This window comes from Diceros bicornis, chromosome 17 (assembly GCF_020826845.1).
Source record: "Diceros bicornis minor isolate mBicDic1 chromosome 17, mDicBic1.mat.cur, whole genome shotgun sequence".
In the NCBI taxonomy this organism is placed as follows: domain Eukaryota; kingdom Metazoa; phylum Chordata; class Mammalia; order Perissodactyla; family Rhinocerotidae; genus Diceros; species Diceros bicornis.
In genome coordinates, this window is record NC_080756.1 from 32,569,774 (window position 1) to 32,591,640 (window position 21,867).

The window sequence follows — 21,867 nt, forward strand, 5'->3', positions numbered from 1 at the left end:
CCATTGGTAACTGGCAGCTGCTATGTGTTATAGCAGATAGAGTAAAAGTGATATTCACGATGATGTCTTTATACTTATCAAGTAATTAAGATATATTTCGTATTCTTAGTTTTAATAATAGCTAATACTTATTGAACTCTTACTGTATACCAGGTATTTCCTAAGCACTTTATCAATATTAACTTATTTAATCTTTACAACATTATGAGGCAGGTATCACCTTTTTGTCAAAGAGGAAACTGAGGCACAATTTCTTGCATTGTGCCTGATGTTTAATAAATTGTCCTAAGTCACATAGCTATTACGTGTTGGAGCCACATTTGAACCCAGGGAGTCTGGCTCCAGAGCTCCTTGTTTAAATGACTGAAATATATTTTGTTTCTCCTTTTGGCGGGGAAAAACCCCAAAACCAACAAACAAAAAAAACCAAGTAAATGCAATTTTCAAAAAAGAGAGTGACTTTTTTTCCTTCTGTATCATGTAATCTCACAACATAAGTATATTATTATACTCCTTTTACAGATGGGAAGAGTAAGACACAGAGACTAAGTACTTTTCTAAAAACACAGCTAGTTAGTGGTGGAGCTGGAGTTTGAACCAAGGCATTCTGGTTCCAGAGCCCATTCACATATAGATCCAGATATGCTGCCCCAGAGGGAGAGTGTTAAAGTAATGCAAACAGGGTTGACTCTTAGCTTTGCCAGCTACCTGCTTGAGATGCCGCTCACCCATCCATCTGTTTCCCAGCTTTCAAAATTTTATAGCTCTCTCTTTTTTCCTTTTCTCTGTCTTTGTGGATATATGCCTCTAAAATCTCTTTACTCTCATTTTAATGGCCTTTTGGGAAGGAATAAAATTAAATGGGAGTGTTTAACCTATCATCTTTATCTGGAATTTCTTTTTTATTCCGTTTTCTTAAGCTGTATTTGTCTAGGAAATTGTCCCATTCCTCTAAGTTTTCAGCTATATAAGCAATATAGTATTCTCTTATTTGTTGTCTCTTATCTGTATTTATGTCTCTTTCATTCCTAATGTGTTTCAATTTTGCTTTTTAAAAATAATTTTGACAAAAGTTGTCAACTTCATTAAGTCTTTTTTCAATGAATCTGTTTTTGGTTTTTCTGTGTTACCTCTTTTTGTCTATATTTTAAATTTCTGTCTCACTTTTATTCTTTGTATTGTCTGTTCTTTTTCTTATGTCTTGTGTTTGAATTCTTATTAATGTTTCCATATTTCTTAATTTCTAATATAGGCATGCCTCTACTCTATGAATCTCTCTTCTGGGAACCTTATTATAAAGCAACCTTATTTTAAATTTTATGTATGAACATGTGCATTGTAAAATTGTTTATAATAGTGAAAATACAGAATTGACAATAGGAGGAGAGTCTGGTAAACTTTGTTATATTCATCTGCTGCAGTACTGTATAGTCCTAAATAGTTATGTTCATGGAAAATATTTTTAATTATAAAGTCCATGTGGGGAAATTAAAAGATGTATAATATTAAATTATGGTTATTATTATGAAAAAAATGGGTACACATAGACCAGAATTCAAAAGGAACAGAAAAATACAGGATTTGTTTCATTGTTTAAAAAGAAGATTATTTTGTTCTCTTTTGATTTCATTTTATTGTTTTGTTGTTTTGGTGCCTTTAAATGGAAGCTTTGTTTATATAGACAGTTAACTCATGTAGCCTACTTTATTAATCCCAAGTTAATTAAGTGTATTATTACTGCTTATGAGGAGTTAGAGTAGATAAAGAAGTTAGATGGACTTTATTTTGACCTTCCTTCTTTGGGTTGGCAAGGTAAACTTACAAAGCAAGCAAAGCTGTGATTCTAATGGCTGAATTTTTATGGGCTGTTTGCTTCATGTGGACTCGATTAAATTCTATGCAAATGCATTCACTGCTGAGCTAATGTAATTACTGTAGGTACTATGTGGAGATGCAGGAGAAGATGCAGAATGTCATGCAGCCAAACTTCTTGAAGTCATCATTCTTCAGTGCAAAGGAAGGGGAATTGATCAGGTAATATATGTATGGAAAGCGCCATACTTGATTTTTACATTTAAAATTTACGGGCCTGATTGACATTTTGTTTATATTATGATGGAAAATTAAAAAGGTAGCCTATAGTTTGTGCTTGCTGGTGCAAATCCTACTTAAGTGACAAAGAGAAATACTCAATTTGGAAATTGTACCTTTCATTCTAGCTGAGAAAGAGATAACATAGGAAAAGTATGTAATACAGTCATGCACCGCAAAATGATGTTTTGGTCAGTGATGGACCACATATATGATGGTGGTCCCATAAGATTAGTACCATAGAGCCTAGGTGTATAATAGGCTATACCATCTAAGTTTGTGTAAGTATACTCTATGATGTTCGCACAATGATGAAATCACCTAATGACGCATTTCTCAGAAAGTATCCCTGTCATTAAGCAACACATGACTGTAATTAAGGGGCTATCAAGCAAATCTTTTTTTTTTTTTTTTTGTGAGGAAGATCAGCCCTGAGCTAACATCCGTGCTAATCCTCCTCTTTTTTGCTGAGGACGACTGGCTCTGAGCTAACATCTATTGCCAATCCGCCTCCTTTTTTTTTTTTTTTCCCCAAAGCCCCAGTAGATAGTTGTATGTCATAGCTGCACATGCTTCTAGTTGCTGTATGTGGGACGTGGCCTCAGCATGGCCGGACAAGCGGTGCGTTGGTGCGCGCCCAGGATCCGAACCTGGGCCGCCAGTAGCGGAGTGTGCGCACTTAACCGCCAAGCCACGGGGCCAGCCCCAAGCAAATCTTAAAGAAGATAAATGTGTAAATTCTACTCAGTTGGATTCCCAGAGATTTGCATTTTTCCTTTGTTTTTGTGTATGCTATTGAAATATTCCTAGATAGCTTTTTTAACCAGAAATGAAGGTACTGTGCAAAAAAGAAAAAAGTTTCTTTTTACCAGTTTAAAAAATATTATAGATTTTCAATAAGATTAGTTCAGTTTTGATACAATTGTGGTATGATGTTCAGTTACTGAGAAAAGTATTGAATTGTTCAAGTAAAACTGTGGAGTTGTCTCTTTTTTCTTTCAGTTCTGTAATTTTTGCTCCATGTATTTTTTTATAACAGCTTTATTGAGATATAATTCACATACCATACAATTCACCTATTTAGAGTGTATACTTCAATGGTTTTTAATATAATCACAGAATTGTGCAACTATTACCACAATCAATTTTGGAACGTTTCGTTAGTATCTTGCAAAAAACTCTGTACCCTTAGTAGTCCCTCCTCATTTTCCCTTAACACACCCCCAGCCCTGGGCAACCATTATTCTATTTTCTTTTTCTATAGGTTTGCCTGTCCTAGACATTTCATATAAATAGAATCATATGTCATCTTTGTGACTGACTTCTCTCACTTAGCATAATGTTTTTTTTTAATTTAAATATAGTTGACATACTGTATTTTATTAGTTTCAGATGTACAACATAGTCATTTAACATTTATATACATTACAAAATGATCACCCTGATAAGACTAGTAATCACCTATCATCATATAAAGTTATTACAATATTGTTGACTGTATTCCCTATGCTGTACATTACATCCCCATGGCTTATTTATTTTATGACTGGAAGTTTGTGCCTCCTAATCCCCTTCACCTATTTTGACCATCCTACCATCCGCCTCTCCTCTGGCAACCAGCAATTTGTTCTCTGTATCTGTGAGTCTGTTTCTGTTTTGTTTTGTTTGTTCATTTGTTTTGTTTTTTTAGATTCCACATATAAGTGAAATCATACGGTATTCTTCTTTCTCTGTTTGGCTTATTTAACTTAGCGTGATACCCTCTATGTCCATCTATATTGTAGCAGATGGCAGGATTTCATTCTTTTTTATGGCTAATATTCCGTTGTATATATATACTACATCTTCTTTATCCATTCATCTATCGATGGACACTTAGATTGCCTCTGTATCTTGGCTATTGTAATTAATGCTGCAGAGAACGTAGGGGTGCATATATCTTTTGTTTTTGTTTTTGTTTTCTTTGGATAAATACCTAAAAGTGGTGTTGCTGGATGGTATGGTAGTTCTGTTTTTAATTTTTTGAGGAACCTCCATGTTGTTTTCATAGTGGTTGCGCCAGTTTACATTCCCACCAACAGTGCAAAGGGTTCCCTTTTCTCCACATCCTTGTCAGCACTTGTTAGTCTTTTTCATAATAGACATTCTGATAGATGTGAGGTGATATCTCATTGTGGTTTTGATTTGGATTTCCCTGATTGCATTTAGTGATGTTGAGCACCTTTTCATATACCTGTTGGCCGTCTGTATGTCTTCTTTGGAAAAATGTCTTTTCAGGTCCTCTGCCCATTTTTTAATCACATTGTTTGTTTTTTGATATTGAATTGCATGAGTTCTTTATGTATTTTGGATATTAACCCCTTATCAGATATATCATTTGCAAATATATTCTCCCATGCAGTAGGTTGCTTTTTTGTTTTGTTATTGGTTTCCTTCGCTGTGCAAAAGCTTTTTAGTTTGATGTAGTCCCATTTGTTCATTTTCGCTTTTGTTGCCCATGCCTGAGGACACATATCCAAAAAAATATTGCCAAGACCAATGTCAAAGAGTTTACTACCTGTTTTCTTCTAGGAGTTCTATGGTTTCAGTTCTTACATTTAAGTCTTTAATCCGTTTTGAGTTTATTTTTGTATATGGTGTAAGAAAATGGTCCAGTTTTATTCTTTTGCATGTATCTGTCCAGTTTTCCCAACAACATTTATTGAATAGACTGTTTTTTCCCCATTGTATATTCTTGCCTTCTTTATTGTAGATTAACTGACCATATAGGCATGGGTTTATTTCTGGGATGTCTATTCTTTTCCATTTATCTATGTGTGTGTTTTTGTGCCAGTACCATACTCTTTTGATTAGTATAGCTTTGTAGTGTAGTTTGAAATCAGGGAACATGATACTTCCAGCTTTGTTCTTCTTTCTCAAAATTGCTTTGGCTATTCAGGGTCTTTTGTGGTTCCATACAAATTTTAGGATTTTTTTTTCTAGTTCTGTGAAGAATGCCATTGGTATTTTAATAGGGATTGCATTGAATCTGCAGATTGCTTTGGGTAGTATGGATGTTTTAACAATATTAATTCTAATTCATGAGCACTGTATATTTTTCCATTTATTTGGGTCATATTCAGTTTCTTTCATCAGTGTCATAGTTTTCAATGTACAGGTCTTTCACTTCCTTGGTTAAATTTATTCCTAAGTATTTTATTCTTTTTGATGTCATTGTAAATGGGGTTGTTTTCTTAATTTCTCTTTCTGATAGTTTGTTGTTAGTGTATAGAAATGCAACTGATTCTTGTATATTTGTTTTGTATCCTGCAACTTTACTGAATTCATTTTTTAGTTCTAATAGTTTTTTGGTAGAGTCTTTAGGGCTTCCTATGTATAGTATCATGTCATCTGCAGATAGTGACAGTTTTACTTCTTCACTCCGATTTAGATGTCTTTTATTTCTTTTTCTTGTCTGATTGCTGTAGCTAGGACTTCCAATAGTGTGTTGAATGAGAGTGGGCATTCTTGTCTTGTTCCTTATCTTAGAAGAATAGCTTTCAGCTTTTCACCCTTGAGTATGATGTTAGCTGTGGGTTTGTCATATATGGCCTTTGTTATGTTGAGGTATGTTCCCTTTATACCTACTTTGTTGAGAGTTTTTATCATAAGTGGATGTTGAATTGTGTCAAATGCTTTTTATGCATTTATTGAGATGATCATATGATGTTCTTCTTTGTTTTGTTAATATGGTGTATCATGTTGATTAATTTGCAGATATTGAAACATCCTTGCATCCCTGGAATAAATCCCACTTGATCATGGTATATGATCCTTTTGATGTATTGTTGAATTTGGTTTGCTAATATTTTGTTGAGGATTTTTGCATCTATGTCCTTCAGGGATATTGGCATATAATTTTCTTTTTTTATGATGTCTTTGTCTGGTTTTGATATCAGGGTAATGCTGGCTTCACAGAATGAGTTTAGGAGCAATCCTTCTTTAAGTTTTTTGGAATAGTTGGAGAAGGATAGGTATTAACTCTTCATTAAATGTTTGGTAGAATTCACCTATGAAGCCATCTGGTCCTGGACTTTTGTTTCTTGGGAGTTTTTTGATTCCTGAGTCAATTTCATTACTAGTAATCAGTCTGTTCAGATTTTCTGTTTCTTCCTGATTCAGTTTTAGAAGATTGTATATTTCTAGGAATTTATCCATTTCTCCTATGTTGTCCAATTTGTTGGTGTATAATTGTTTGTAATAATCTCTTATGATCTTTTTTATTTCTGTGGTGTCAGGTGTAACTTCTCTTTCATTTCTGGTTTTATTTATTTGAGCCCTCTCTCTTTTTTTTGAGGAAAATTAGCCCTGAGCTAACATGTGTTGCCAATCCTCCTCTTTTTTACTGAGGAAGATTGGCCCTGGGCTAACATCCATGCCCATCTTCCTCTACTTTATATGGGACTCTGCCACAGCATGGTTTGATAATCAGTGCGTAGGTCTGCATCTGGTATCCGAACCTGCGAACCCTGGACTACCAAAGCAGAGCACGTGAATTTAACTGCTACACCACTGGCCGGGCCCCACCTCTCTGTTTTTCTTGATGGGTCTGGCTAATGGTTCATCAATTTTGTTTATCTTTTCAAAGAACCAGCTCTTAATTTCATTGATCTTTTCTATTGTGTTTTTAGTCTCTGTTTCATTTATTTCTGCTCTGATCTTTATTATTTCCTTCTTTCTACTAAATTTGGGCTCTGTTTGTTCTTCCTTTTCTACTTCCTTTAGGTGTAAAGTTAGAATGTTTGATTAAGGTTTTTCTTGTTTCTTGAGATAGGCCTGTATTGCCATAAACTTCCCACTTAGAACTGCTTTTGCTGTGTCCCATAGACTTTGGACTGTTGTGTTTCTGTTTTCATTTGTCTCAAGATATTTTTTGATTCCTCTTTGATTTCTTCATTGACCCATTGATTGTTTAGTAGCATGTTGTTTAGCTTCCATATGTTTGTGTTTTTTCCAGTTTTCTTCTTGTATTTGATTTCTAATTTCATACTGTTGTGGTTGGAAAAGATGCTTGATAAGATTTCAGTCTTCTTAAATTTATTGAGACTTGTTTTGTAGCCTAATGTGGTCTGTCCTGGAGAATATTCCATGTGCATTCAAAAAGAACATGTATTCTGCTGTTTTAAGATGGAATGTTTTTTTAATTAAGTCCATCTGGTCTAATGTGTTGAGGCCAAAGTTTCTCTATTGATTTTCTGTCTGGATGATCTATTCACTGATGGAAGTGGGATGCTGAAGTCCCCTACTATTCTGTGTCACTGTCTATTTCTCCTTTTATGTCTGTTAATATTTGCTTTATGTATTTAGGTGCTCCTGTGTTGGGTACAGAGATATTGACAAGTGTTATATCCTCTTGTTGCATTGTTCCCTTTATCATTATGTGATGCCCTTCTTTGTCTCTTGTTACAGTTTTTGTTTTAATGTCTTTTTTGTCTGACATATGTATCACTACTCCAACTTTCTTTTTGTTTCCATTTGCATGGAATATCTTTTTCCATTTCTTCACTTGCAGTCTGTGAGTGTCTTTAGATCTGAAGTGTGTCTTTTATAGGCAGCATATATATGGGTCTTGTTTTTTTATTCATTCAGACACCCTATGTCTTTTGATTGGAGCATTTGGTCCATTTACATTTAAAGTAATTATTTTAAGGTATGTACTTACTGCCATTTTATTAATTGTTTTCTGTTGTTTTTGTAGTTCTTCTCTACTCCTTTTTTCTCTTACTCTCTTCCTTCATGATTTGATGACTTTAGTGTTATTTGGTTTCTTTTCTCTTTATTTCCTGTATATTTATTATGGGTTTTTAGTTTGTAGTTACCATGAGGTTCATATATAACAACCTGTGTATATAGCAGTCTATTTTAAGTTGATGGTCTCTTAAGTTTGAACACATTCTAAAAGCTCTGCATTTTTACTCCTCCCTCCTCTGTTTTATGTTTTTGACATCATATTTTACCTCTTTTAATTTTGCATATCCCTTAACCTCTTGTTATAGATATAGATGATATTAGTACTTTTGTCTTTTAACTTTCATACTAGCTTTCTAAGTGGTTGATCCACTACCTTTACTATATGCTTGCCTTTACCAGTGAAATTTTTTTCGTTTTTTTGTGAGGAAGATCAGCCCTGAGCTAACATCCGTGCTAATCCTCCTCTTTTTGCTGAGGAAGACTGGCTCTGAGCTAACATCTATTGCCAATCCTCCTCGTTTTTTTTCCCCAAAGCCCCATTAGATAGTTGTATGTCATAGTTGCACATCCTTCTAGTTGCTGTGTGTGGGACATGGCCTCAGCATGGCCGGAGAAGCGGTGCGTCGGTGCATGCCCGGGATCCGAACCCTGGGCCGCCAGTGGCGGAGCGCTCACTTAACCACTAAGCCATGCAGCCAGCCTGAAATTTTTTTCTTTGATTATTTTCTTATTTCTTTCTTTTTTTTTTTTTTTATAATTTAATTTATTTATTTCCCCCCCAAAGCCCCAGTAGATAGTTGTATGTCATAGCTGCACATCCTTCTAGTTGCTGTATGTGGGACGCGGCCTCAGCATGGCCAGAGAAGCGGTGTGTCGGTGTGCACCCGGGATCCGAACCCGGGCCGCCAGCAGCGGAGCGCGCGCACTTAACTGCTAAGCCACGGGGCCGGCCCTATTTTCTTATTTCTATTTGTGGTCTTTTCTTTTCTGCTTAAAGAAGGCCCTTTCGGGGCCGGCCCCGTGGCTTAGCAGTTAAGTGTGTGCGCTCCGCTGCTGGCGGCCCGGGTTCGGATCCCAGGCGTGCACCGACGCACTGCTTCTCCGGCCATGCTGAGGCCACATCCCACATACAGCAGCTAGAAGGATGTACAGCTATGACATACAACTATCTACTGGAGCTTTGGGGGGAAAAAAAAAGAAGTCCCTTTAACATTTCTTGTAATGCTGGTTTAGTGGTGATGAACTCCTGCAGTTTTTGCTTGTGTGGAAAACTCTTTATCTCTTCTTCCATTCTGAATGATAACCTTGTTGAATAGAGTATTCTTGGTTGTAGGTTTTTTCTTTCAGTACTTTGAATATATTGTGCCACTGCCTTTTAGCCTAAAAGGTTTCTGCTGAAAAGTCAGCTGATAGTCTTATGGGAGTTCCCTTATATGAAACTTATTGCTTTTCTCTTGCTGATTTTAAGATTCTTTCTTTGTCTTTAATTCTTGACATTTTAGTTATTGTGTGTCTTGGTGTGGGCTCTTTGGGGTCATCTTTGTTGGGACTCTCTGTGTTTCCTGGACTTGGATATTTATTTCCCCCGGTTAGGGAAGTTTTCAGCTATTATTTCTTCAAATAAGTTCTCTGCCCCTTTCTTTCTCTCTTCTCCCTCTGGGAAACCTATAATGCGAATGTTAGTATGCTTGTTGATGTCCCAGAGGTCCCTTAAACTATCCTCACTTTTTAAAATTCTTTTTTCTGTTTAGCTTAGGTGATTTCCTCTACTCTGTCATCCAGATAGCTGATCTGTTCTTCTGTATCATCTAATCTGCTATTGATTCCCGCTAATGAATTTTTCATTTTAGTTGGCGTGTGACTGCTGCTGGCGACCCCCAGTGTGGGCTGCCTGTGCTTCCCGGTGGCACGTGACTTCCTGGGGCATGCTGGTGGGCAGAGCAGGCCCCTACACTAATAGGCATATAGTTGGACAGCATATAGTTGGATCTTTTTATCCAATCAACATTCTCTGCCTTTTGTTTAATCCATTCACATTTAATGTTATTATTGTTACACGTGGATTTAGTCTGTCATTTTATTTTTTATATGTCTCATTCTTTTTTATTCCCCTATTCTTCCTTTACTGCTTTCTTTTGAATTAAATAAATATTTTCTGGGCCCGCCCTGTGGCTTGGCAGTTAAGTGCGCGCGCTCTGCTGCTGGCGGCCCGGGTTTGGATCCCGGGCGCGCATCGACGCGCCGCTTCTCTGGCCACGCTGAGGCTGTGTCCCACATACAGCAACTGGAGGGATGTGCAGCTATGACATACAACTATCTACTGGGGCTTTGGGGGGGAAAATAAATAAATAAATAAAATCTTTAAAAAAAATTTTTTTCTAATGTTACATTTTAATCCCTTTAATGTGTTTTTCACTATTTAAAAAAGAATTTCTTAGTGGTTGCTCTAGGGCTTACCATATACATTTTATCTTATCAGAATCTACTTAAGATTTAGAGTAACTTAATTTTAGAGAGAGAGAGACACATTACTCCTATGTAGCTCTATTCCCTCTTCTCCCTTTTTGTATTATTATTGTTATATATATTACGTATATATGTTACAAACCCAATAATACATTGTTTATAATTACTACTTTTTGTAATTTTATGTTTGTTGAAGAAGCTAAGAAAAGAAAGACAACCAAGTATATATTTATAGAGTTGGTTATATTAACTTTCTTATTTACTGTTTCTCAGTTCTCTTCATTTGTTCTTGTGGATTGGAGTTACCATCTGGTGTCATTTCCTTACCCCAGTACAATCTTACTCATATCTCCTTTGTATTGTTAATGTTGAATATATTACATTTCTATATTTTATAGTCTCAAAAATTCAATTTTAACGTTATTTTGTGCAGTTGCTTTTTAAAACAGTTAAGAGAAGAAAATCAAAGAAATACTGTTTTTACTCTTTTTTATAATTACATAATTACCTTAACTGGAACTTTGTGTGTGTGCATGTGTACGTGTATGTGTGTGCGCACGCGTGTGTGTTTGAATTACCTTCTGGGTTATTTGCTTTCAGCCTGAAGAACTTTCTTTGGTATTTCTTGTAAGGTAGGTCTGCTAGCAATGAATTCTGTTTTTGTTTTCTGAGAATGTCTTTATTTCACTTTCGGTTTTGCAAATTCACTTTGCTGAATTCTTGGTTGACAATTTTTTTCTTGCAGCAATTTAAATATGCCATCCCCCTGCCTTTTAGCCTCCATTGTTTCTGATAAGAAACAATGATTAGTAGCTGTTCATCTTATTAGCATTCCCTTATACTTGGTGATGATGTATGTGTTTTCTTTGCTGCTATTGTCAATATTTTCTCTTTGTTTTTCAGCATTTTTACTATGATGTGTCTGTGTGTGGATTTCTTTGTGTTTATCTTACTTGGAATTTTGTTGAGTTTCTTGGATGTATAGATTGTTTTTTGTCAAATTTGGAAAGTTTTTAGCAATTATTTCTTCAAATATGTTTTCTTCTTTCTCTCTCTACTCTCCTTCTAGTGCTCCTGTTACACACATGTTGTTGTGCTTAATGGTCATTTTACTGCATTTTCTTTTCTCTCTGGTCTTTGGACTGCATAATCTTTTTAGTTCTATCTTCTGATTTGCTGATTCTCTCTTTTGCCAGTTCAGATCTACCATTGAGCCCCTCTAGTGACTTTTTCATTTTGCTTATATTACTTTTTAACTCTGGAATTTCCATTTGATACTTTTTAATAATTTGTGTGTCTTTATAGATATTTTATATCTGAGACATTGTCATCATAGCTTCTTTTACTTTAAACATGGTTTCCTTTATTCTTTAAACATTTATAATGGCTGCTTTGAAGTTTTCAAAGTCCATGTTTGAGGTTTATTCTGACCCTGGGAGGGTTCTTCTTGGCTGTCTCCTTACTTCTTTTCCTCACATGAACTGCTAACCTATGGTTTATCTTGTTTTAATTAGGAGCTACGAGCCTCTTCTGGTTTGCTTACCACCAAATTCTCCATTATTTTTGAGAGCAACCCCCCCCCCCCATTTTTTTTTGATTGATAAAGTTTTACAGGTATTTTTGAAGGCTCCTTTTCCCCTTCATCAGTGAGTGCTATTTTAGGTGATATAGTGGAGGTAAAAAGAAATTGTGATGTCAACAAAGTAAGGAGGTAGTAAAGCACAGGATTTGAGAGGGAGTAGAGAAGGGGTTAGTCCTGTTGACTGGCTTTGAAGAATTCTGAGCAGTAGCATCTAATGATTCAGAAGGATAAAGAATAAATCCATGTCAAAGAGTTTAGAATCTATTCTGTAAGCCAGAAGTAGGCAGGCTACGGTCTGTGGGCCAAATCCAGCCTGTGACCTATTTTTCTATGGCCTAGGAACTAAGAATGGTTTTTACGTTTTTGAAGGGATGTTTAAAAAAGAAAAAGAAGACGAATATGCAGCAGAGACTGTATGTGGCCTGCAAAGTTGAAAATATTTACTAAAAGTTTACCAACGCTTGCTGTAAGCAGTTGAACAGAGAACCCATTGAGCAGAGAAATGGCATGATCAAAGGTAGAGACTTAGAAAGATGAGTCTGCTAGCAGTGTCCTTAATCTAAACAGGACTCCTGCATATACTGGAATATGAAGATGAGCAAGGAGGCTATTGCTAGTTGAGGTCTGAGAGTATTGGTTCTGCTCTAGGCTACTGGCATTTGGAATAGAAGAATAGAACAAGATTTACAGTGGGAATCATTGCACACATTGCACAGAAAACACCAGAAAAAACAAGGCGTTAGATGAGGAGGGCAGGGAAAAGCCCACGAGCACAGGTTTAACTTGGAAAGTATGAAGAGCATCTTTTCCACAAATACAGAAAGTATGGACAGTAGATGACATCAAGGTGATATTACTCAAACTGTGACCATCTAATGGTGTTAGTAGGTGTTCATAAAAAAGTATTCAATGGTTACATAAGTCTGGGAAAAACTGGATAAATCAAAATTTAACAGATTTCATTATTGCTTGACTCCCTAGTACCTTTATCTGAAAATGTGTCTAAGGGGGTGGTAGTATTCTGTGTTTCCAAAATTAATTTAACTCTGGAATCTTTTTGTTTTCCAAACCCAAGAAACATCTATTAATTGTTGTGAAAGTGCTGTTTGCATAATGCTGATATACAGATGTGTCTTGAAGTAGAAAGAAGGGATGTGGAAGCTTAATTCCAATGGCTTTACTTCTCAGTAAAATAGGAAGAGTTGTAGAAAGTGGAAAAAGTTGAAATTCCAGTTTGGAGGAGTCCAGTAGATTATGAAGAAGAGTTGAATAGAAGAATTGCATTTAGCTGGATGGATGCATTTGAAGTTAGTGCATTAGAATTTCTAATGTAATACAGTGGGTTTCTACTCCTAAAACTGGGTTGCAGAGGGATTAGAAAGTTGGTATTCAAGAATTTCTGTCAGAAAGTTAAGGACACTAGGGGATCTCTGATGTTGGTGAGATTACTGTTATAGTGCACTCAGGTACAGCTGAAGGACTGTATGGCCTTGGCATTACATTCCTCTGCATTTCCTGTAAGTTGGTAGTTAGATCTAGAGATTTGGTCAGATTCATTTGTGTTTTTTTTTTGGCAAGAATACTTCATAAATGGTGGTGTGTAGTTCTACCAGGAGGCACAGAATGTCTGGTTGTCTCTCATCTCATGATGTTAGTGCTGTTGGTGGTGATATTCGAATTCTGTCATTCTGTATTCATTTGTTAGCTGAAATATTTCTATGAAGAGAAATGTTTTCTCATCAATCATCAGATTACTCTCAGGAATAGTTGAGTATTTCCCTTTATTTACCATGACTCAAGATAATGTTCGTTTCCTAGCATCCTCCAAAGATGACCAGTGAGGTGTTTTGTTTTTGCTTTTTCTTGGAATTATTATGAACTTATAGACTGAAATTTATTTGATATGTTTCACTATATTTCAGGTATACAAAGTTGTTTCAACTTTGGCCAGTGGGAGCCTCTTGAATTTGTCATATGAGTGCTTTTGACCTGACTCTAGTAGTGTTTGGTAGTCTGCTTGCTATCTGGTATGACTAGATGTTCCAGGTTCATCTTGTACATTTCCTGCCCTACCCTGAGAAATGGTATTTCAAGACTGTAAGCACAAGGGATATTCATTGCTAGTGAGTTAGTCATTATTTATACAAAAGAGAGCTAGGAAATACATATCGTATCTTTTTAAGATTAATGCATCATTAATACACACAGATATTTCCGATTCAAATTCGGGACTACATTATTTTACCTAACCTAATTGATCCTGATCTATATCTCCCATACCAAAAATCCTGGTTCTCATCGTAATTACTTACTTGCTTTATCCCACTAATATGTACGTTCAGTCTCAGAGTAATTATACCAATATTATCACCAATATATGATTACTATTGAAGTCTTAAGAATTTTTAGTACCTCTTTTTATCACCAGGGTATATCCGTATGCTGGGGATATATATAGCCAAAATACAGTCAAATCATAAATTTAAAGTCATTTAAAATAATCTGTTTGATTCATTTATTTCATTTTATTTTAATTTTTAGGGATTGCTTTAAAAATTTTTTTAATGAATATATAAGACATATGGATAGTTCCAAAGTCTAATTTACAAAACAAGGTACATGCATACCTTGGAGATATTGCAGCTTCAGTTCCAGACTATTTCCGTAAACCGAGTCACATGAATTTTTTGGTTTCCTAGTGCCTATAAAAGTTATGTTTACAGTGTACTGTAGTCTATGAAGTATGCAATAGCATTCTGTCTTAAAAAAGTGTACATACCTTAATTAAAAAATGACTTTATTGCTAACCATCATCTGAGCCTTCAGCAGGTTGTAGTCTTGTTGCTGGTGGAGGGTCTTGCCTTGATGCTGATGGCTGCTGGCCGATGAGGGTGGTGGTCCTGAAGGTGGGGGCCTGTGGCAATTGCTTCACATACGACAGTAATGGAGTTTGCCGCATCAACTGACTCTTCCTTTCATGAACGATTTCGGGCCGGCTCCATGGCTTAGCGGTTAAGTGTGCGTGCTCCGCTGCTGGCGGCCCGGGTTCGGATCCCGGGCGTGCACCGATACACCGCTTCTCTGGCCATGCTGAGGCCGTGTCCCACATACAGCAACTAGAAGGATGTGCAACTATGACATACAACTATCTACTGGGGCTTTGGGGGGAAAAAAAAAGGAGGAGGATTGGCAATAGATGTTAGCTCAGAGCTGGCCTTCCTCAGCAAGAAGAGGAGAATTAGTACGGATGTTAGCTCAGGGCTGATCTTCCTCACCAAAAAAAAAAATAAATAAAATAAATAAATAAATAAATAAATAAAATAAAATAAAAAAGAATGATTTCTCTGTAGCATGTGGCACTGTTTGATAGCATTTTACCCACAATAAAACTTCTTTCAAAATTGGAGTCAATCTTCTCAAACCCTGTCTCTGCTTTATCAACTAAGTTTATGTAATATTTTAAATCCTTTGTTGTCATTTCAACAATCTTCACAGCATCTTCTCCAGGAGTAGATTCTGTCTCAAGAAACCACTTTCTTTGCTCATCCATAAGAAGCAACTCCTTATCCGTTCAAGTTTTATCATGAGATTGCAGCAATTCAGTCACATCTTCAGGCTCCACTTCTAATTTCTGTTTCTCTTGCTATTTCCGCCACATCTGCAGTTACTTCCTCCACTGAAGTCTTGAATCCCTCGAAGTCATCCAGACTGCTTCTAAACTCCTGTTAATGTTGATATTTTGACCTCTTCCCATGAATCACAAATGTTTTTAGTGGCATCTAGAATTGGTGAATCCTTTCCAGAAGGTTTTAAGTTTGCCCAGATCCATTAGAGGAATCACTATGGCAGCTATAGCCTTACAAAATATATTTCTTAAATAACAAGGCTTGAAAGTTGAAATTACTCCTTGATCTATGGGCTGCAGAATGGGTGTTGTGTTAGCAGGCATGACAACAACATTAATCTTGCCGTACATCAGAGCTCTTGGGTGACCAGGTACATTGTCAATGAGCAGTAATATTTTGAAAGGAATCTTTTTTCTGAGCAGTAGGTCTGAACAGTGGGCTTTAAATATTCAGTAAACCGTGTTGTAAACAGATGTGCTGTCTTCTAGGCTTTGATGTTGCATTTATAGAGCACAGGCGGACTAGATTTAGCATGATTCTTAGGGGCCCTAGGAGTTTGAAACATAAGTGAGCATTGGCTTCAACTTAAAGTCACCAGCTGCATTAGCCCCTAACAAGAGAGTCAGCCTGTCCTTTGAAGCTTTGAAGCCAGGCACTGACTTCTCCTCTCTAACTGTGGAAGTCCTAGATGGTATTTTCTAATGTCCGGCTGTTTCGTCTACATTGAAACTCTTCTGTTTAGTGTAGCCACCTTCATTAATATCTTAGCCAGAGCATCTGGCTAACTTGCTGCAGCTTCTACATCAGCACTTGTTGCTTCACCTTGCACTTTTATGTTATGGAGACAGCTTCTTTCCTCATGAACCAACCTCTGCCAGCTTCAAACTTTTCTTCTGCAGCTTCCTCACCTCTCTCAGCCCTCAGAGGATTGAAGAGGATTAGGGCCTTGCTCTGGATTAGGCTTTGGCTTAAAGGAATGTTGTGGCTGGTTTGATCTTCTATCCAGACCACTAAAACTTTCTCCATATCAGCGATAAGGCTGTTATGCTTTCTTAACATTCATGTGTCTACTGAAGTAGCATTTTTTATTTCCTTAAAGAACTTTTCCTTTACGTTCACGACTTAGCTAACTGTTTGGCTCGAGAGGCCTAGCTTTCAGCCTGTCTTGGCTTTTGACATGCCTTCCTCACTAAGTTTAATCATTTCCAGCTTTTGATTTAAAGTGAGAGACATGCGACTCTTCCTCTCACTTGAACACTTACAGGCCATTGTAGGGTTATTAATTGGCCTAATTTCAATGTTGTTGTGTCTCAGGGAATAGGGAGGCCCAAAGAGAGAGAGAGAGATGGGGGAATGGCCTTTGGGTGGAGCAGTCAGAACACACAACATTTATCAAGTTCGTTGTCTTATGCAGGCGCAGTTCATGGCGCCCCAAAACAATTACAATAGTAACATCAAAAATCACTGATCACAGTTCACCATAACAAATATAATAATAATGAAAGAGTTTGAAATATTGCAAGAATTACCAAAATGTGACACAGAGACATGAAGTGAGCAAATGCTATTGGAAAAATGGTGCTAATAGACTTGCTCGGTGCAGGGGTGCCACAAACCTTCAATTTTTAAAAAACACAGTATCTGCGAAGCACAATAAAACAAATGCAATAAAATGAGGTATGCCTGTATATTCAGGGAAGTCTATCTTCCATCCCTGTCCCCTCTGAGACCGTTATTCTTTTTCCCCATTTCCCCCCCAGTTTTTAGTTCATCCTTTCATTTTAAAAAGTAAGCACACATATATATATATATTTATTCTCTTCTCACCTTCTTAAACAATGGCATACTATACATATTTTTTTCCATCTTTCCTTCTTCACTTCAATATATCCTGCAGATCACTCCATAGTAGTAAATAGAGATATTCTGCATAATCAGTCTTCATAATTGGTTTTGTTTTAATATAATGTAAAGGGATAATTTTAGTTTTACTAGTTTTAAAACCTTAAAGTTTTTTTATATTCTTAATGGTTTTGCATGTAATCATAAATATTTGTTAAAATGAAACTTTATTATTAAAACATCCCAAAAAGAGCTTTTCAAACTTAGTTTACATTTCCTTGTGGCTTCATTGATTCACAGTAATTATTTGACCATAGTAATAATTTTTAATGTAGCTTATATGCTATATTGTTGTGTCAACAAATCAGGACACTGGATGTGAGAACAAATCAATAGAGTTAATCGAACTAGTCATCTCTTTATAAAATATCAATCTTAAAAGTAGCACATGTAATCATGTGTTTTGGTTTTATATATTATCCTACACAAGGCTAGTATTCTGCTGATCTGAATGTATTGATAGTTTGGCCTACTAAAGAAAACATATTAAATTTAACTCTTAAATTTCTACATGAAACTTTGAATATTTTTTTAATAGACTTCAGTTTTTAGAGCAGTTTTAGGTTCACAGCAAAATTGAACAGAAGATACAGAGATTTCCCACATACCCCTTGCCCCCACACATACTTAGCCTCCCCCATTATCAGCATCTCCACCAGGGTAGTACACTGATTACAATTGATGAGCCTACGCTGACGCATCATTATCACCCAGAGCCCACCGTTTACACTAGGGTTCACTCTTGGTGTTGTACATTTTATGGGTCTGGACAAATGTGTAATGACATGTATCCACCATGATAGTAACATACAGAGTATTTTCACTGCCCTGAAGATCCTCTGTGCTCTGCCTATTCATCCCATCCTCGCCCAAAACCTTGATTTTTAAAGTTTAATTTTAAAATGAGCTTATATTAAGACCTCAGAATTTTATTGTACACAATCATTTCAGCCCATTCCTTTTAATTGAAAATCACTATTAAGGTTTCTAATAAAATTAGTTTATCAATATTGCACTTTAGAATTAGAGTCAGATGATTTTATTTTAATGTGCGAAGTCCACCATTTTTTCTTCAGTCTTTTACTTACACCAACAGGAATTTTCTGTTTTTTAAATTTTATTGAGATATAGTTGACATATAACATTATATTAGTTTCAGGTGTACAATATAATAATTTGATCTTTGTATATATTATGAAATGATCATGACAATAAGTCTAATTAACATCCGTCACCATACACAGTTACAAAAATTTTTTTCTCGTGATGCAGACTTTTAATATCTACTGTCTTAGCAACTTTCAAATATACAATACAGTATGATTAACTGTAGTCACCATGCTGTGCATTACATCCCCATACAAAATAAATAATTTATTTATTTAGGAATTTTATTTCTCAAGAGAAATTCTGATCATATCATGCTTATTCTGAGTTTCATTCATTTATTTTCAATTTGATTTATCGAAGAAAAATTCCCTCCTCGTCCTTTTACCTTAAATGTGGAAGTGACTGAGTCTACATTTGGATTATGGCCATCATATGAGTGTGGACTCTTATAGGACAATCTTCAACTAACTGTAATCTGCACCTAAAAGGGAAGGGGACTTCCTGGCACTGCTCCAGGACCTCTTTTTGGCTATTTAATCTCTCTGGCTTTTTATGAGAATATAAATTTGTTTAATAACTCTAAAAACGATTTAAATAAGCAAAAATTTTGTTGTCATTAAGAGTATCTTATTTATTGATAACACTCTTTACCAACATTCAGCTTTCTATAAAAGTTACTTGGTTTCTCTGTGTATGGTTGATTCTCTTTTTCTTTTTTTCCTCTAGTGCATTCCACTCTTTGTTCAGCTTGTTTTGGAGAGACTAACCCGAGGGGTCAAAACGAGTGAGCTCCGTACTATGTGTCTTCAGGTTGCAATTGCTGCCTTGTACTACAACCCTGATTTGCTGCTACATACTTTAGAACGAATTCAGTTGCCTCACAACCCTGGACCTATAACTGTACAGTTTATAAATCAGTGGATGAATGACACAGATTGTTTTCTTGGGTATGTGTCTTTTGGATTTTGCACTGCATTTCTGTTTCTGGGAAGTTGACTTTTTAATATGTACAGATAATGGCATGTAAAAAGATAATTTTCATATCTTAAGAATTATTTTTAGTGTATTGTTAACATAATATTTAATTTTTAGAGAATTAAGGATGTGTTTCAGCAGTATAATCTAGTGAAAAGAATGCAGGCTCTGAAAATTAGCTATAGCCCTTCCCCACTTGTTTTTGACTTCTATGTGTTGTTATATCTCTAGGCAACAAGAATTCAGTGTCCATCCAGGTTCCATGCCTATTAAGTGTCTATGGGTAAAAACATTCTAAATGGAGGCAGGTTTCTAAGGAAAGTACCAGTCTGGTAATGCTATCATGTACCAGGATATTGAACTCTTTGCAGATCTCAAGGGAGCCTGTTCTCAGATGTGAGGTCAGAAGGATTCTTAGTTGTAGCCCAGATGCTGCCCTGCTAGGAGAGTTTGGCCTTATGTGAAGCACTGTCCTAGTTTTCAAACACAGGAAAAGTGAGGTCCCAAATCGTAGTTATATGCTCACCTCACGTAACCCAACACATGTTAGTGACTGTGTTGTACTAGAATTTGACCTAGATTGCTGATTAATTTGTTTAAAACATTAGAAATAACTAGTGTTCTTCTGAGTTTTGTAAGATATCCTTTAGAAGAGTTTGCTGAGGGGAAAAGCCTTCCTTCCAGCAGGAGGAGTAGTTAGGACACTGCTAAGTGGTGGGGCCGTGATGGAGGCCTGAATTAGGATGGTAGGATAGGAATGGGGGACATATTTACAAGCTGCTATGTGTATTCTAATTTTTCTACTTGTAGGAGACTTGAATTTGTCCCTGATTTAGATGTCTTCTTAAAGCCTTAAAGGGAAGAACATACTTTAAAAGGAAATTGTGCTTAAAGTTATCTCTGACCAAGATTTACGGAGTAGAGATTTGGTCGTTCATAGTGATTCAGGTGGTGCACTTCTCTCTTTATTAGCATCTATAAGCAGTTTTCCAAAGATAGAAAGGCTGTCTCAGCTATTGCATAGGCTGGGCATTCTGGGATTGTGCTTCCTTGGATTCTTTAGCGCCCCACTTGATAATCATCTTTCCTGCTGTGATCCTCTTGACACCCAGTACACTACTAGTTAGGGGCTACATGGATGAGAAAGCCCTCAGGTCAAGTACAGTTCCTGTTATAGTATACTACTTTGGCATTAGTAACTTGAATGAATCAAGCAATGCAAATAATAAAGAATAACAGAAGCTTGTAATATATTCATCATTGGGTTTGTTTTATATTACTCTCATTTTTAATAAATCTAATCATTGCCAATGAATTTTTTGTTCATGCCTGCAATTTTAAGAGTGTTATATACCAATATAGTAGTGTTTTCATTCTTAATATTTTTAGGTTTAAACAACTTAAACATTTAGTAAAGAAATGTGTGTAATGTATATTGGTCAAAATATTTTCCTTCAGAATTAAATTTTCCTCATCCTGTGTTATAGCAGAGGACATTGAATATGTTTACTTACAGTCATTAAGTTCAGCTTATTAGATGCTGAGTTTTTGAAATAGCTTTTGGCACCTGGGATTAGTGGTATAATATATGTGCCAAGAAACCTTGTGGACCAATCTAATGAAGACTTAAGTCTAAGGAATTTTTCCTTTTCTTCATTGGATAGGAATTTTATGCTGTCAAATACAGGTATTCCTGCTTTAATAAAACTTGTTATGCCAAGGCCCACATATAGCATTTATATTAATCATAAATTGATAATACAGCAGGATTTAACATATTAACTGCAGACTCCCATTAAGTGATGATAATTATTGGTTTACAAAGCTTGATTTACATAGGATTTATGAGTACAAAATGGGGGATACCTCTGTATAATTCCAATGAATGAACCTTAGGGTATACCTTGGACATTCTTTTTGAAAGGAGGACATTCAGAATTTGTCCTCATTTCTCATGTGCACGTTTTTTTTCCTTTGTAATTTGTAGGCATCATGACCGGAAGATGTGTATAATAGGATTGAGTATCCTTTTGGAATTACAAAATCGACCTCCTGCAGTAGATGCCGTGGTGGGGCAGATTGTGCCCTCAATTCTTTTCCTTTTCCTTGGCCTAAAGCAGGTCTGTGCTACTAGACAGCTAGTAAACCGGGAAGATCGCTCCAAAGCAGAGAAAGCTGATATGGAAGAAAATGGTAAAGTCTTCTAATTGCAATGTATGCTAGAATTGATTTTTATTTGAGCATACGTTTTCTTTGAGTTTTAGTCTATTTGGAGTTATTAAACAGATTTACATTCTTTGCCCTGTTGTCCATTTAAGAAATATTTTGGGTTTGGTAGACTTAATTATATCATGTGATGTAAATTTAGATTTGTTCACATTTGAC

The 21,867-nt window shown here is 36.0% G+C and overlaps 1 protein-coding gene across 1 annotated transcript in view; it reads left to right on the forward strand.

The window, feature by feature from the left end:
- Window positions 1-21,867, forward strand: part of IPO8 (importin 8) — a 71,791-nt gene that overhangs the window by 42,803 nt on the left and 7,121 nt on the right. The window contains exons 20-22 of the mRNA XM_058558570.1: window positions 1,939-2,034; window positions 19,234-19,454; window positions 21,470-21,675. Of these exons, the coding sequence (XP_058414553.1) occupies window positions 1,939-2,034; window positions 19,234-19,454; window positions 21,470-21,675 (523 nt within the window). The remainder of the gene's footprint in view (window positions 1-1,938; window positions 2,035-19,233; window positions 19,455-21,469; window positions 21,676-21,867) is intronic.